General features: G+C 39.6%; 1 protein-coding gene across 4 annotated transcripts in view; it reads right to left on the bottom strand.

Moving 5' to 3' along the window:
• LOC135164291 (lachesin-like) overlaps positions 1-14714 on the bottom strand; it is a 50815-nt gene that overhangs the window by 2535 nt on the left and 33566 nt on the right. For all 4 annotated transcript variants that reach the window (XM_064124508.1, XM_064124509.1, XM_064124510.1 and 1 more), the window contains 3 exons: positions 3619-3868; positions 2002-2172; positions 80-208 (listed from right to left, as the gene is read on the bottom strand). In XM_064124508.1, coding sequence (XP_063980578.1) covers positions 80-208; positions 2002-2172; positions 3619-3868 — 550 coding nt within the window. The remainder of the gene's footprint in view (positions 1-79; positions 209-2001; positions 2173-3618; positions 3869-14714) is intronic.

Here is a 14714-nt window from a genome sequence, read left to right as displayed (position 1 = left end):
TTGAGTGGGTAACTCGACAGTAGGATCAATAGTCAATTGGAAGCATGTTATACTCCCTCATACGTATTCAAATACTCACAGTGTACTCTCAAATAAACTCGTTTGCTGACACCCGGAGGCACATCATTCGTTGCAATACAAAGATAGGCCCCCATTTGCTTTCTGTCTACCCTGATTAATTCGAGCCGCTCACCCGCAAACGTCTTCACTGTAATTCATACCATCCCTATGAGTGTTTCATTAGTTATAGATCCGGAAGAAGTGCCTGGGCTTCCCTGTGCTAACTCACATATGAACATTTCACCAAACTCGATTATAAATAGCCCCTATATGGAAACCAAGATTAAACTCTGCGTTATATTCAATTTGAAACTTTGGGAGCTTTTAAGGGTGGCTCCCAGTGAATGAGGGTTGATGATTTTTTAAATTACCTACGGATCTGGACAGTTTCATTTGCAGGACAGGAAGGGACTTCATTATCTGATTGTGTGATTTTTTACCATCGGTAAAACTGTTTGGATTACAAAATTAGTGTGCATACGCTGTTGATGTTACCATAATGTAAAGAAGAAGCGGATTATCGTTGAAATGTTGGGCTCTATGCAGAACAAATTGTTGATATGGCTGAGTCAATTGGTACAGTATTTGAATTAACTGATTGCTTGTAAATTAATCAATCAGTTTGTCTTCTCATGAGCGGTAAAATTTTAATTTGGTGGAAAGATCGATTTATCCGCTCAGTTATCTAATTAATTGAGTTATCTTTGACGTACTTATCAATGTTCATTGTCTATAACTCTATTTAGACAATCTACAGTGTATATTGGAATTCCAAAGCCAATTACAAGCAATCAAACTGAAAGCTGGTAACTTCCGTCGAATTCTAGAAAATTCTCAACTAATTACAGCGAACATGGGCAGTTGCCTTGGGGCTTTTAATTATTTTATTTGGGGAGATTTAGGGTAGAGGCAAATGTTTGGATATCAAGCTTTTTAACCTAAATATTAATTACTGTTGAGATATCCACTTGATAGATCAATGCCGTTTCAATCAAACACAATAAAATGGAGTATTAACTTTTCGTTGCTTCGGAAAAATTCCCAACACGTCTGACTGGATATAAAAAGCTGCCGCAGGGCTTTTGTTTTTTGAACTGTTAATTTTTTATGGATGAATACTATTGTTTGCATGGCGAAGTTGTCAATGTAAATATCCATTTCACATGCCAAAAAAAAACAATCATACAGATACGGATGAAAAAATTTAATTGTCTGGTGTTTCGTACGATTTGCCTATTCGCTTAAAAGATTGAACAGTTATAATTAACGTCATCATTTACGCTTATATCGAACCTTGAACTCCACAGTCAACGTCCTCTCGGAACCAATCTCATGTGAGAAATTGAATATTAATAACTGTCAGCTGTATATAAAAAAAAAATTCCCATCAAATTAACATCGAATGCAAAGTGCGCCTGAGGGTTTTTATTTTCCAGCTGTTAATTTCTTCCGGACGAATGTCACCGTTTAAATATGAAAATTGTTCATGCAAATATTATTATGCCTCTGGGACAATAATGGCAAATATGGAAATGGAAAAATTGAGATGGTATCGAATTTCACTTCGATTTATCCGTTTAATTTAAATACTCCAGTTACAATGGGAATTTTCATAAACATTTATCTGACGATTTAAAATTTACCATACAATTTCAACTGGAAATGAAATACCCTACATAATTACATTAAAAATCATTTTTCGCTACTGATGCAACATTCGATTAATCAATTTTTAATAAAGAAATTTCAATGATCATTGACATTTTCATCTTCATTGAATATGAAAAATTCAATTTTCTTCAATTTCCGCAAAGAATTAAAATTTCATGATCAATTTCTAGGAATAGCCAGTGTCGAATGATGGAATCGTAAAATAACAAGTGTCAACTGATTTCCCAACAGTAAAAAATCCTACCAGCATGAATATAGAGTAGCAATTACCTTTAGTGAATTGATCACGATTTTTTCTCACTAATAAACTATCCTTCTCCTTCTTCCACGCTATGGTTGGCTTTGGTCTACCTGACGCTTTGCACTCCAATGTAGCATTCTCACCCTCTTTGACGATTACCTCGCTCTCTGATGTCCCCGAAGTTAGGATATCAGGTGCAACTGCGAATGAAATCGTTAATATTGATTTCCGTATCGGTTTAACTCAGTCTATCGGGGAAATAGATGGTGAAATGCAAGAGGATACCTGAAAAGGGAGGGCGAGAGAGTTAGACGATGAGTTTATCGAACCATTTGGTACACTTGGTAACTATCGAGTATATGTGATCTCACGGCTTTTGGTTTCATATCGTGTTGATATTACGGTTTTAGATAGTAATTAACACAGCTAAAAGGGGTTGTTCGCCCATATGGCAGAGACACGTACTCATCAGCGCTAAGTTTCTAAATTGAGTATTTGTGGGCGATCCTCATAATTGATGGAATTTTGTCATTCTATCCCCTCAAACCTGCAGGCATTCTGTGCATACTAATGCTGCATTAAGCAGAGGATTGACTTAATTACGATTTTAAAGTTATTAACACGAGTTAAGTGCCGGATGTTTCAACAAATATCGTTTGTCATAGAGCAGTACTCAAGGCCGTGAGATTCGTGTAATGAATCGGGGTTCAATTAAGATCCTTTTATGCTTCCGATATGCGAAATGTTATTACGTTGTGATAGAACGCGATAAGGCCCTTTTAAGTAGTGTTATATTTTCGGGGGATATTTATAAATGAATAAATAAACTAACGTTTACATTTCAACAAATCAATCATCTCTCCCAAAATGAAAATGTCAAGCGGTTTTATCACTCGAGGGGCTCAGACGCAGGGTGATACATAACGAAATATCCTCGTTAGTGAATAGATTTGAGATGATTGATTGTCACTTGGGCCTAAAAACATCGTCAAAGTCTTCTCCTATGTTTAATGGAAACTTTATTCATATCCGAATTAGATGTGACAATAATTGATGGAGGATTTTCACGCGCAGTGTAATAGAATATATTAAGATTCATTTCACCTCAGCTTCCCCCTAATATTCCGATAATGAGTATTATAATTGAATAAAATTTATTTTCGGCAAACACATCACTCGTTTGGAATGGATGAATTATTAATGGGATAATGGGGGAATAATGCAACAGAATGGCCCTGTATTTTTCAAATTATTCTTAAACTAAATATAATTTTGGAAATTGGCACCACTGCAGCCCTCCAGGTGCCACCCAATGAAAATTCCAATGAAACATCACAATTACTCAGCCCTCCAATTACTTTCATTCCCCCAGAAATCCTTCGAAGCCATAAAACTAATCCCCTCATAATCATCCCACCGGTGAAATTAATCTCGCCAATAGCAATAAACTTCAGCCATCAACGCTCAGTCCTTCAAATTAACTATTGAGGGATACGTAACAAAGTGAATGCAATCTATGTACGTAATGTAACAGTAATGTGCTAATTGTAATTGCAATGGTCCAACCCATCACCACATAGTGGGGCAATGGAATGACATTGGCTTGAAACAACAGAATGTGTGGTAAACCGAGCAATTAGGCATACCCAGAACATCAACGCAACCCAGTTGGTTCAGCATGGGTTTTGTGTTAACTTGACACATGTAGCATCCACGATCCTGTTCCTTAACAGTTCTTATATGCAATTTCCACGTTGCCTCGTCCTCGTTTCTTCCAGTCGTTAAATTCGTCTTAGTCCTTATATTCTCCAGTGATACCGAGAATTTTTGGGAATTTGTTATGGATCTTGTGCCCATTGATAGGATCATCTGATCCTCATTTCGGAGCCATGCAACCTGAAAATAAAATTACCAGATTATTCCTCAACTTTTCGTACACTAACAAGTCCTAAAGCAACTCAAACATAGTTTGAGTGATACTCAGGGGTTAATTTATATCTGCTCGAGGAAAGTGTATGTGATGAGAGAAGGTGGGCGGGGGGGGGGGGAGAGTGTGAGATAGCATGAGCTTCTGTTTGCGCTTTCAGAGTGAGCGAAACTTGATTTGCATCCAGGCAGAATATTACCACGAGTTTGTGATGCATATTCACGGTGGTATACCTAAGGCCATCACCCAATTTGGGTCGATCCACCCATACTCGTGTCCAATTTCTGACGAAACCGCCCCTCCAACCACCGCGAACGTATGTCAATTTGCAAACTCGCAAAAATATTTTTTAATTTTGTCTTATTTGAGAGGATTTTCTGACTAGAAAACTAATTGAATTATGAGTGATTAGAGAGGAATAAGGCGATGCTTTTTCGTTGTAGGATTATTATGGCAAATAAAAAGCTACGGTTTCGTTCACGCTCATAAGATTTTTGTGTAGATTTGGTTTCACCCCGACACTACGTAACCATAGATAGATTCTGATGCACATCGCTGCACCTGCCAATTAAAAGCTTTTAATCCTACACATGTTCAATCACGACCTTTTGATTGGCTGTGGCGCGGTGATCCACATCGATGATTTCGGATAGTTAGTGGACATTGGGATAAAAGAGACTCAAATATCACACACTGGCCATCATCATGCAGACTCGCTCAATTCACAGAAGATCGCTGCGTTGAAATCAGACCTGCATTCAGCTAAACTGCATTGATGTTCGCTTTATCTTGCAATCCTCAACGTAAAACCGAATTTTATCTGCCATTGAGAAATAAATTACTAATGGAATTACTCCCGCTTATTTCAGAATTCACCGATTTTTTTCAATCTCTCCAGAGTTTCAGAGTAATCCGTGAAAAGTTTGGTAATAATCCTTTGTTCATTTCTTTTCTCCTCATTAATTTGTTCCAACACTCGGATTACTCCAATTTCTCTTATTTTCATGAAAAAACGGAAAATTATTTTTTGATTGACTTGGCATCAGACCTGGCAATTTTGTATAACATGAGATATGAAATTAATCGGGGCAACATCGGATAGGATGTGATTGTCGGATTTCCAAGCGCTAGTCATTAAATAGGATTTTCGGGGAATTATTCAACGCATTTAAAGACCACCGGGTGCATAATATTAAGTAACGAAATACCAAGTAAAATAATTCTACTCCCGTCGGGCACACTACACTGTTCGAAAGTTGTTAGGTATAAATGAGCTTAAACGAGGCATCGATAATTTCATCGATGCTCCACTCAAGCTCGTCTTCAAGTAGCACCTCTACAATTTATTGCGCTTATTATTGTGTGAAGTTCAGTTTTTTGCTTTACCTCCGGTTACTGAGTGGATTAAATAATGTGGTAAAGCGGTTTTATTCCGTTCTCTGAACTTTTCAAATACCTTCCTATTCCACCGTAATATTCTTAATAACGCTCCGTTGAGTTTTTCGACACAGAGAGGAGCGTCGACGGAGAAGAAGGGGAATGAAAAATTAACAAAATGAAAATTTGCTGATTCGGTGCCGAGCTTGAGCTGTCTCGTAGGGACTTCTTTACTACAACAGCTATCAAACTCGTCTCTTCATCAGGGATAAATTAGCTACAAGAGGCAAGATCCATATTTTGTATTATATTTTCTTTCCTGACTTCATACATTGAGAGGAAAATTATTTCTCCCAAAAAATAATTTTTTTCGGTGAAGACTTTATCTTTTTAAAAGGGTTTTTCACTGAGCCGGTCAGGCCCTGGTTTAAACATTTTCTTATTTTAAATATTCGTAACGCATTTCAGTTGTCCATTACCTCCATTGTTTTAGAATTTTTTTCCCAACTTTTTTTCTCGGTGCAAAGCCTTCCATCAACTCATCAGCTCTCAAAGCCAGATTGACCCAATTTGGTCAAGTCCCCTCCAGAGAAAAAAATGGAAAATGACTGCACTTCCAGTGTAATCCCACATGTGAGCACAATGACCACTATCTTTATTCATTTCTGGTTGGTTAACAACTGTGGGAAAAAAACTGAAACACAGGTGAATTCATACAACGGAAATAGGAGGATTAGGGGAGGGAGCGTCTGCATCGTTCGCTGAGCAATGCCGCTCACCGGGTTTATCCCCAATTACTAGCTTCGAATTTTTCTCTGCTTCTTAAAACGTTTGGCTTGATGAAACGATGGCATTTTCCTGGGAATTCTCACTTCATCTACCGCCTTCGTAGTCAGGCGATAAAAGTAACTTAGCCTTTAGCTGAGTTTTCGAGGAATATCTGTGAACGTAGGGTAACGCCGAAATCTTTGGGAGCATATTTTTAAAATTAGATTGACAGTTAATTTACCCCTCAAAATTTGTGCTCTACAATCCCCAAATGCTTTCAAAATTTCCGTACATCCCTAGTGCAATAATTTCCCGAGAGCGTAAGTGCCACATCAACCAAAATTTGTCCATTCCCCGTACTTCAAAAAAGCTCAAAAAGTCAAGCTCATCCAACATAACTGCAGCCATTCTTTTACCTTAATCTCCAAAACCCCTGTATTTTTCAGTCCCCCAAAATTCTGAAATAAGCGATAAAAGCCTCCTTAATAACCCCCTGTTAATTTTCCTCCCTGCATCCCCATCAGCTCCTCCACTCCCGAAGCCGGATTACCCCAATCCTCCCCCTTTCCGGAAAAAAAAATCCCCAGAAAATAACTCACCCTCCCAATTGTCACCCTCCAAAGAGCCCGAAAAAACCTCACGTGCAACAAAAACCGAATTGATAGCCCACGTGTGGAGCCCAGCGTTTGTTTAATCCACGACTCATAATTGCATGCATTAATTTCACGTTGGATAATTACAAACCATTGATAATCCCCACCGGAGTATTTCGTTGTTTGCTAGTGCAGTCTGTAGGCCCATTGTCCGAGCTATGCACAGTGGGGATGTGGAATTGCGTAGCCCCTCTCTACCTTTCACTCTCTCCCTCCCTGAACCCCTGGTTAACCCACCCACCGTTAACTCCCGACAACATCCCCCCCAAGAACCGCCCTCGAATGCAGTAGAACACGTCTAAACTCCATGTCTACACAATGTAAGCTTATGTTTGAATGGGACATATGGGATATTGAGGGAAATGCCGGGTATAGTGCGCCGAAGAAGTTGTCGAGGAGTCCTTGACAAATGTCGTTTGGTAGACGTTATTATTCTATATCCGCAGCCATTGAAGGTAGCACGAGAGTAAGGAGAAAGGAGTTTTTTTTAAGGGAGAGTTGGTACAGTGTTGGAAAGGGGGGGAATCAATACAGTTCCGGGATTTTTCTCTGCTGGGTTAAGAGTCTCCTCAAGATCTTGAGCCAGTGGCAAAAGACATGGAAAAGAAACCGTTGAAAAAGAGCGAGAGGAAGAGAGGGAACTTCAACTTCCTATATACCAAAAGCAAACAGCGGTGGGAATTCTCTCTTTTCCCTCCAACCGATGCCCGGATACTGTCGTGAGAGGGAAGACTTGCCAAGTCTTAAGGACGGAAATGCTTGGGGCAACAGGATGCTGGTTGTGGTGGTTTCATCCCTCCTTAGTAGTCGAATTCAAGACTCAGGGCGACACGTACTGGTGGGGTAGGAATGGGGAGGAGGTAACGGTTGTACATAAATACCCGAAAGTACTGGCCACAAATTCACATGGAGTTTACCTCCATCCGCTTATTTTCCATCATGTGGAATAAACGCACTCTCAGTGTATTCTCACTCTCCGACATTTTTTATCGTAGCTCTGGGGTGGCTGATGGGGTTGGACAGCTGACACACGTATTGGGAGGAGTGAGGTTCATTTTTTTTATCCGGAGAGATTTAGGAGTCCGGTGAAATGGAGAATAAACAATATGTGAATCACTTGGTGGTGATGGGTGTTTGGATTAGTTGTTGAGACGTAGGTGGAGAGTGGCGTTGTTCTGATGTGGGTAAGGAACGGTCCTGAAAATGAAAGGATGAAGGGGTAACTTTTACCTGCGAGAGCGCCGTAAAACTCATTCATTAGACTTTTGGAGGTAATAAAAGGGGGTGTTACGGAGACTGAAAATTGGGTAAAAATTACTCAGAGGATTGGGGAACATTTTATTGTTTTCCGAAAGTAATTCAACAACAAAATGAAAAAATACTTCCTGGACGGGAAATTTTGCCACAACTCTACGATATATTTTTTCTTGAAAACTCAACTTTTACCATCCAGATTTACTGGGATGATTTGCAATAAAATTGAGTAGAAATTTCATAGTTTTGGGCAACACTACCCTCCACCTTCAGCAAATTTCCCCGGGCCAAGTGAAAAAAAGTCCAGAACATCGAGTTCTCTCCAGGATTACTCGACTTGTTCGCTAATTCGGCCCCAACTTTTTGTCTGTGTACATATACATTCGGGGGAAGTAGAGCATTTGAAAGTTCTCTTCAAAGTTCCAACATTTCTAATTTATTTATATATCTGGTGGTATATAAATCGAATATATTTTTATCGAAAAACTTTCGTCGATGATCTTGCGACACTGTAATTTCAGTTGCAAACACTTCGTGAACTACCTGGAGTTCTTGCTGATATGTTCACATACATGTGGCCGTACTGGGATATTATCAAACCAGCAACCGGAACTAGATCCGGAAGAGCCTCGAGAAATCATGGGAGTAATGTTTGCAGAGGTCTGGAATATATCTCTTATGCATTCCGGATCCTTTTTTCTGCCATCATCATATTTACCCTGCATTTCCCATCACAGATCATTCTTAATATACGAATAATGAAAATTTAATATAACTCGAGATATATACCCATTGTTTGTAAGGTGTTTGTGATTGTAAAAAGACCCTACAAGATGCAGAAGATATTTTTTCCACCTCTTTCGAAGTGGACCAAGTGTGAAGACGTCCAAGGGAGGGATGTCTATTTTTAGGGCCATCTCCAATAATCAATGGGATTAAATTTTCAATATTACTCGTACATTTTCAATATATCCTTTCAAACTATTTCTCCCTTCTTCCTTCCGTTTGAATTTTACCCTCATTCTTTTCATCCTCATACGCCATTGTTTTGAATTGTGAATTATGTGTTTCTGTTATTTGGAAGGAGATAAAGAATCAGATGGGAGAATGGGTGTGGAACGCAGGAGGTACTATAGTCTACCAAGCAAACACAATATAGGTGTTTTCAGTGTGGCAGTATCTCAGGGACAATAAGCGGATCGGTATGCTTACAACGTTTTCCAATATCACCGAGACTATTTCCTCGGTTATATGAGAATGAGAGATATCGGTGTATCAATATCTATATATGTACAGTATCTAGATTTGACGGGTGAGGAGCTTTTCATTCGCTCGAAAGACGGAAAGGAGAAATATACGAGTGCCGGGTGACGATCACTTTGCAGAATTATGCCTTTTTCCTGAGCCGCAGTGTCGTTCATTTGTTGCCTTTGATGTGGCTACCGACAATTTTTTCCCTCTCTATTCTCTCATATTTTTTTTTTTTATCTCATCGTTCTAGCTCTTCACCATTCAACCCCCATCGGTCCTTTGGTCTTTCTCTTCACATGAAATATGGGACGCTGTGAACGTGAGCGATTAGAGATCCAACCGAGGACATTTGTATCCCAAAGGCTGTAAAACCCCTCAGGATGACCAGAAAGATATCTCTTGAGGAGTGGAAAACCGAAATTATTGAGTGGAAGATGAAAGACGTGGGATTCACTCGGAAAAATGTTTTCCTCCCGGGGAAAAAGTGAATTCCTCCTATTCCATATTGCTGTCGCTGTACAGAGATTTAATATCGTCAGGAAATGAAGGAAATGCCAATGGTAATTATATGAAAAGAGAATTCAATTGATAATTGAAAAGGTGAGGGGACTTCCTGGAATGAATTTCAATCGGTTCTCCATCTCTGTTTGAATATTATTTATCTAGACGTGAAAAAATTCATTTTTTCCCCCGCTATATTCAATCGAACTGAGTCACTTCGACGTGTGACACACATTATCAATGAAAGCGAATGAAGACATGCCGGGAATTACGTGAAAAAAAAAAGTGCAAAATTGAAATAAAACCAGACGATTCCCTCGTGGCTTATATCTAACCCATCGGTGTGATATTTTCAAGAGTCCCAGAGTCCCACGAATCCACGTTAGCACTAAGAGATTGCTCTCACCCATTCTCACACACCCTCCCCCTCCTGTATCCTACCCCATCCACCATTTTCCTGTCATCCCGTCCTTTTTCAACTTCCGTTTTCCAGTGTAATCATGGAAACAATCACTCTTCTCTCTCTTGCACCCACATCCCACTGAAAATCCCACAGTTATACAGCACTCCTCACCTCTCCCTCCCCCTTTCTCCACCAGCCCCTTTTACCCTCGTCCCATTCCATTTCCCTCTCTTTATCCACTGGCGTTTTCCCTATCTGAAGTTGAAACTACCCCACTGTTCTCAACATTGGGGTTTCTACCGTTCTTCCTTGGCACTCGAGCATACCAGCCACCATCCAGTGGAACCGTTAGTTTTCCTCCTTGTCCCTTTTCGTCTAGCCAACAGAGGAGTCCATCGTCGTTGGGTAGCACAACCGACTGCTACCCCTTTTCACTCGGGCCCCTTCTCCAACTGCAATCACCGATTTGTCTGAATAAGCCCCCGAGGTAAGGTATATATGATAGCGCTTGGAGCCCCTCGGGGAAACATTCCTTTTCCATATCATTCCCTTTCCCACCCCTCATCGCCCTTCCACCCTAACCAGCCCCTGCAATCCGCCCAGTCGTTCGCCATCTCGTTGAATTTCACTTCAATATTTTACCCGAAAAATTTCTCATCGCCCATCGATGCTTAATGGAAGTGAGCGTCACGATTTTTACTCTCGAGTTGGAAATCACGATGTGCAGAGTTGGAAAAAGGGTGTATTTTTTTTTTTTCAACCATATACCGCGACGCAAGAATCGGGCATATGTTGGATAACGCTGGCGGATGTTCATTTTATTTTCAAATTTTTTGTCCACATTTTTTTTTGGTCTACGGGTGTTGTTTCCAGTGGGTATTGACAACTGTAGCGTTTTTTTAGTGACGCTGCTCCACGAGGCGTTATTCGCGCACGACTATTATCTGTTCATTTGTTTGCACAGTGGTTTTTATTCGCCCCGATAATTACAAGCAAAGACCCCGTCAATATGAACGGGGAGGGGGTGGTGAAGGCTTGGGAACAATAGAGCTTTGTGCGGGATCTGTCAAGGAGTCATTTACAGGACGACGGATATTTGGTTATGTTCGAGGGACGCCGAGAGGGTGGGTATTGAGTTAGTGTGTCAAAGGGCGGGGGGATGGGAGGAGATATAATTGAAGCGCTATTGAATGCCTAATTAGAGTAACACTTGGGCGGATTTTTTGGAGGGTTCGATGTTTGCAGATTCTTCGCCCCTGAAGAACTGATCTTTACTTCCAGATTATTTCACTCTCAGGGGGAAAAAAATTACGATGGTGGTGAAGTCTCCCTCGTTCCAATATATATTTTTTTGTAGACTGTTAGTTTTTTTCCTCTAGGGCTTTCGGGGTAAGTGATTGGAGAGAAATATTTACGATCTGATACTGGAGAAAGACAATAAAAGACAATAAAGTTGGAGCAGTCTTGTGGTGTAAAAAATAGTCCCAGCCATACATGTCATTCTAGACAGGGGTTACATCGAAAAAATATATTGGTAGGCTGTGATGTTGGCTCTGCATTGGCCACAAGTTCCACCGATTTTCGGCCCTGAAAATATCGAGTGTTCGATGCATGCAAACAGATCAAATAATTGAAATTAAAGTACAAGTCCCGATGGCGCATTTCACTCTGTAAAATTAATTCTCCTAGTGACTAAATTGAATGGAATAATTTCACGATAGAATTATAGAGGGAGTCCAACTAATTTACAGCATACCAACTGTACGTGAACCGCACACAAGAATTTATCAGTTCAGGGGTTGGAGAATGTACATCGAGGTTGCATGTGGGTGCTCGATATCTCCGGTTAAAGGACAACAGAAAACCGGTGGTGAGTGGATGAAAAAAACTATAGGTAGTGTAAAAATATGAAAATAATACGGAAATGTTGGGCTAAAAAATATTTTATAAAATACGAACAGGACCGGGGGAATTTTCGCTGAGCCGGATCGGACATAAACGAAAATATTTAACGGTTTTTCATAATTGCGAAATACAGAGGCAGAATAAATGAAAGCTTTTTCGGTGGAGTAGAGTCTCAGTTTTATGTAATAGCGGACAAGATGATAGTGTATATATAACTATATTCAAATTTTCCAAATGAACGCACCGAGGAACGATGTTTCTTCCTCCGGTATAGGATTTTCTCTCTCTTCCGCCAATTCGGCATTTCGGGATGCAATATGGAGCACCCGAAAAAGCTCACTGGAGGTATGGAACTATTCAAGCGTGGAGTTATAAGTATGTTCCGGAATAGAATGAAAAAAAGAAGACTTCGCGTGATGAAATAATTTTTTCCATTAATTTTTTCCTCCAGAAACTTTTTGGTGTGAAAAAATTGTTAGGATATCCGTTTTTTATGCGGCTTTTCAAATTTCTCTCCGGGTTTTCGCGTATTCATTATTTTTAGCCGGAAGTTGTTTTTTTTGCTGGTGCAATTCACGCCTCTGCGTTAGGTAACTAGATTAAGAAATGAATGAACGAACTTTCACCGGATAATGACGGAATTGAACGATTTTCCAGGGCTAATTGCAATCATTTGACGACAAAAGAGTTTTCATTAAAGGGCGAGTGGATAAATTATGCGTTTCAAATTAAATTCCGCGATGAACGAACTCATGACGGGAGAGTGAAAAATTTAATTTTAGTAATGAATCGTTACTACCTAAAGGGTTGGATGAGATTACCAGGTCAGGGTTACGAATTGAATGGATTCTCTTGATTCATCAAGTGGAATTTAGGATATTTCGTTTTCAAAGAGCTTCTGGGAGAAATTCCGTCTCTGGATTGGAGTGGAAATTCTTTGGGTATTAAAACGGATGATTATTCTGTCGATAAACCATCACCACATGTGACTATAAATGTAATATTGTTTTTACATTCTGAGACTGGAAGTGCGCCACAAAAAATCATCTAAAAAATATATAGTCCCGACCAATTCAAACATTTCCTAATCTATTTTGAAAGTATAATTTTTCACGTACGTGACAGGGCTACCGAGCCGCTATAAACCGTGGAATTAATAACAGTCAATCTCGGGATTAAACGATAATCAACTTATCATGACCCAATCCCTCTCGAAGGTAATTCTGAAGTGGCAATAAAGTAAAATGATATTAATACTTTTCATTCCAGACGGCTCCTCATCAGCTTTAATCGCGATAGAGATGATGTTTCTTGCCTTTACAAACTTTACCCCAGCTGTACACGCAATCTTATTTACCGGCAACCTCATTTATGATTTAACTTTGCACTCCGCGTTCTTTATGATTTCTCCTTTTCATCTCTTCTTTCTAAAGCAGCTCAATCCTCGATACTTATGGTCCGCGACCGAAGCCCCCGGAGATTGCGTATAACCTTTGACGTAGAAATCGACTCTTCAAGGTTTACACTGGATACCTTTGAGAATTCTCCAGCATCTTTACGGTAGATGTATACATCAACAGTGACATCCCAACCCCAATCCCTGTATCACTGATTCTCCAACGATACATATCCCACTACCTCTCTAGTTTTTCCATTTACTCTCTTTACAGTTTCTTCATCTCTCTCCCTATCGTTTTTATTTTTCTTTATTTGTTCCAACCAGTTGGCCGTTTTACTCTGTACCTGTTCTTTCGTTATACCCCACTTCAAAATGTACTTCTATCGACTCTGTGCATTTCAATTCGGCGATTGTCCTCATTTCTGCCTTTGTTCACGACATTGTAGGATAAGATGGACACAAAATGTTATAAAATAATGAGAAGTGAAAATGTTCATCATGCTGTGTGTGTTTACCAAGACTATTCACTGTGGTAGTAGACATGATACACTGATAAGGAGGGTTACAGATTATTAACGAATCAGGGCTATTCAGCTCAGCCATATAAAAGCCGGGAATGGACCTGATTAATTATCACAACGTTGAATTTTTTGGACTGTGAAACCACAAAAATTATCATAGAATCATTTATATTTGTTAGGAGAGTAATTTCGCTTTGTTCCTCGGTGAGGTTGTTCTTTCAAAAATAATCTGTGAATAGTAAATAGGGAGTGCTCTTATCTTTGACGAACAGAGATCATGATACAATTATAAAAGAGAAAAGCGTTCACTCTATGGTCGAGTTTGTCGGAGCAATTCGGTTTCGCAATGGAAACAGTAAGAATAGAGCGTTTTAATCACTTCAATGTTCAATTTTCTGAACCGTAAAATGACAAAAATTCTGACGGAATTGTTTGTATCCGTCAAAAGATTAATCCTATTTTTCGCGTCACTCTTCGGACAGTGAGAAAATATACAGCGAAATTTGCCTTGGAATTTTTTTCACTGAGAAAAGTGTGAGTTGCCAGATATTTTTCTTTCATTTGGCTGTTTCCATCCGTTTACCAGCTATTTACCGACAATTTGTCGCAAGTGTGATACACTTACTTCCTTTTTCACTTTACTATGGAAATTATTTACGCTGTGAGAGGAAAATTCGTAATATCTAGACCACATTTACTTGTTGAATGGATGGCTGAATTGAAAAGATCAATTGTGCTTTACTCTTCTCTTCTCAGCAGGGATGTAATTAAAGAGAGAGACAA

Source organism: Diachasmimorpha longicaudata, chromosome 7, assembly GCF_034640455.1.
Source record: "Diachasmimorpha longicaudata isolate KC_UGA_2023 chromosome 7, iyDiaLong2, whole genome shotgun sequence".
NCBI classification, from domain to species: Eukaryota; Metazoa; Arthropoda; class Insecta; order Hymenoptera; family Braconidae; genus Diachasmimorpha; species Diachasmimorpha longicaudata.
The sequence above is the reverse complement of the archived record's forward strand: the minus strand, read 5'-3'. Positions and strand labels throughout refer to the sequence as shown.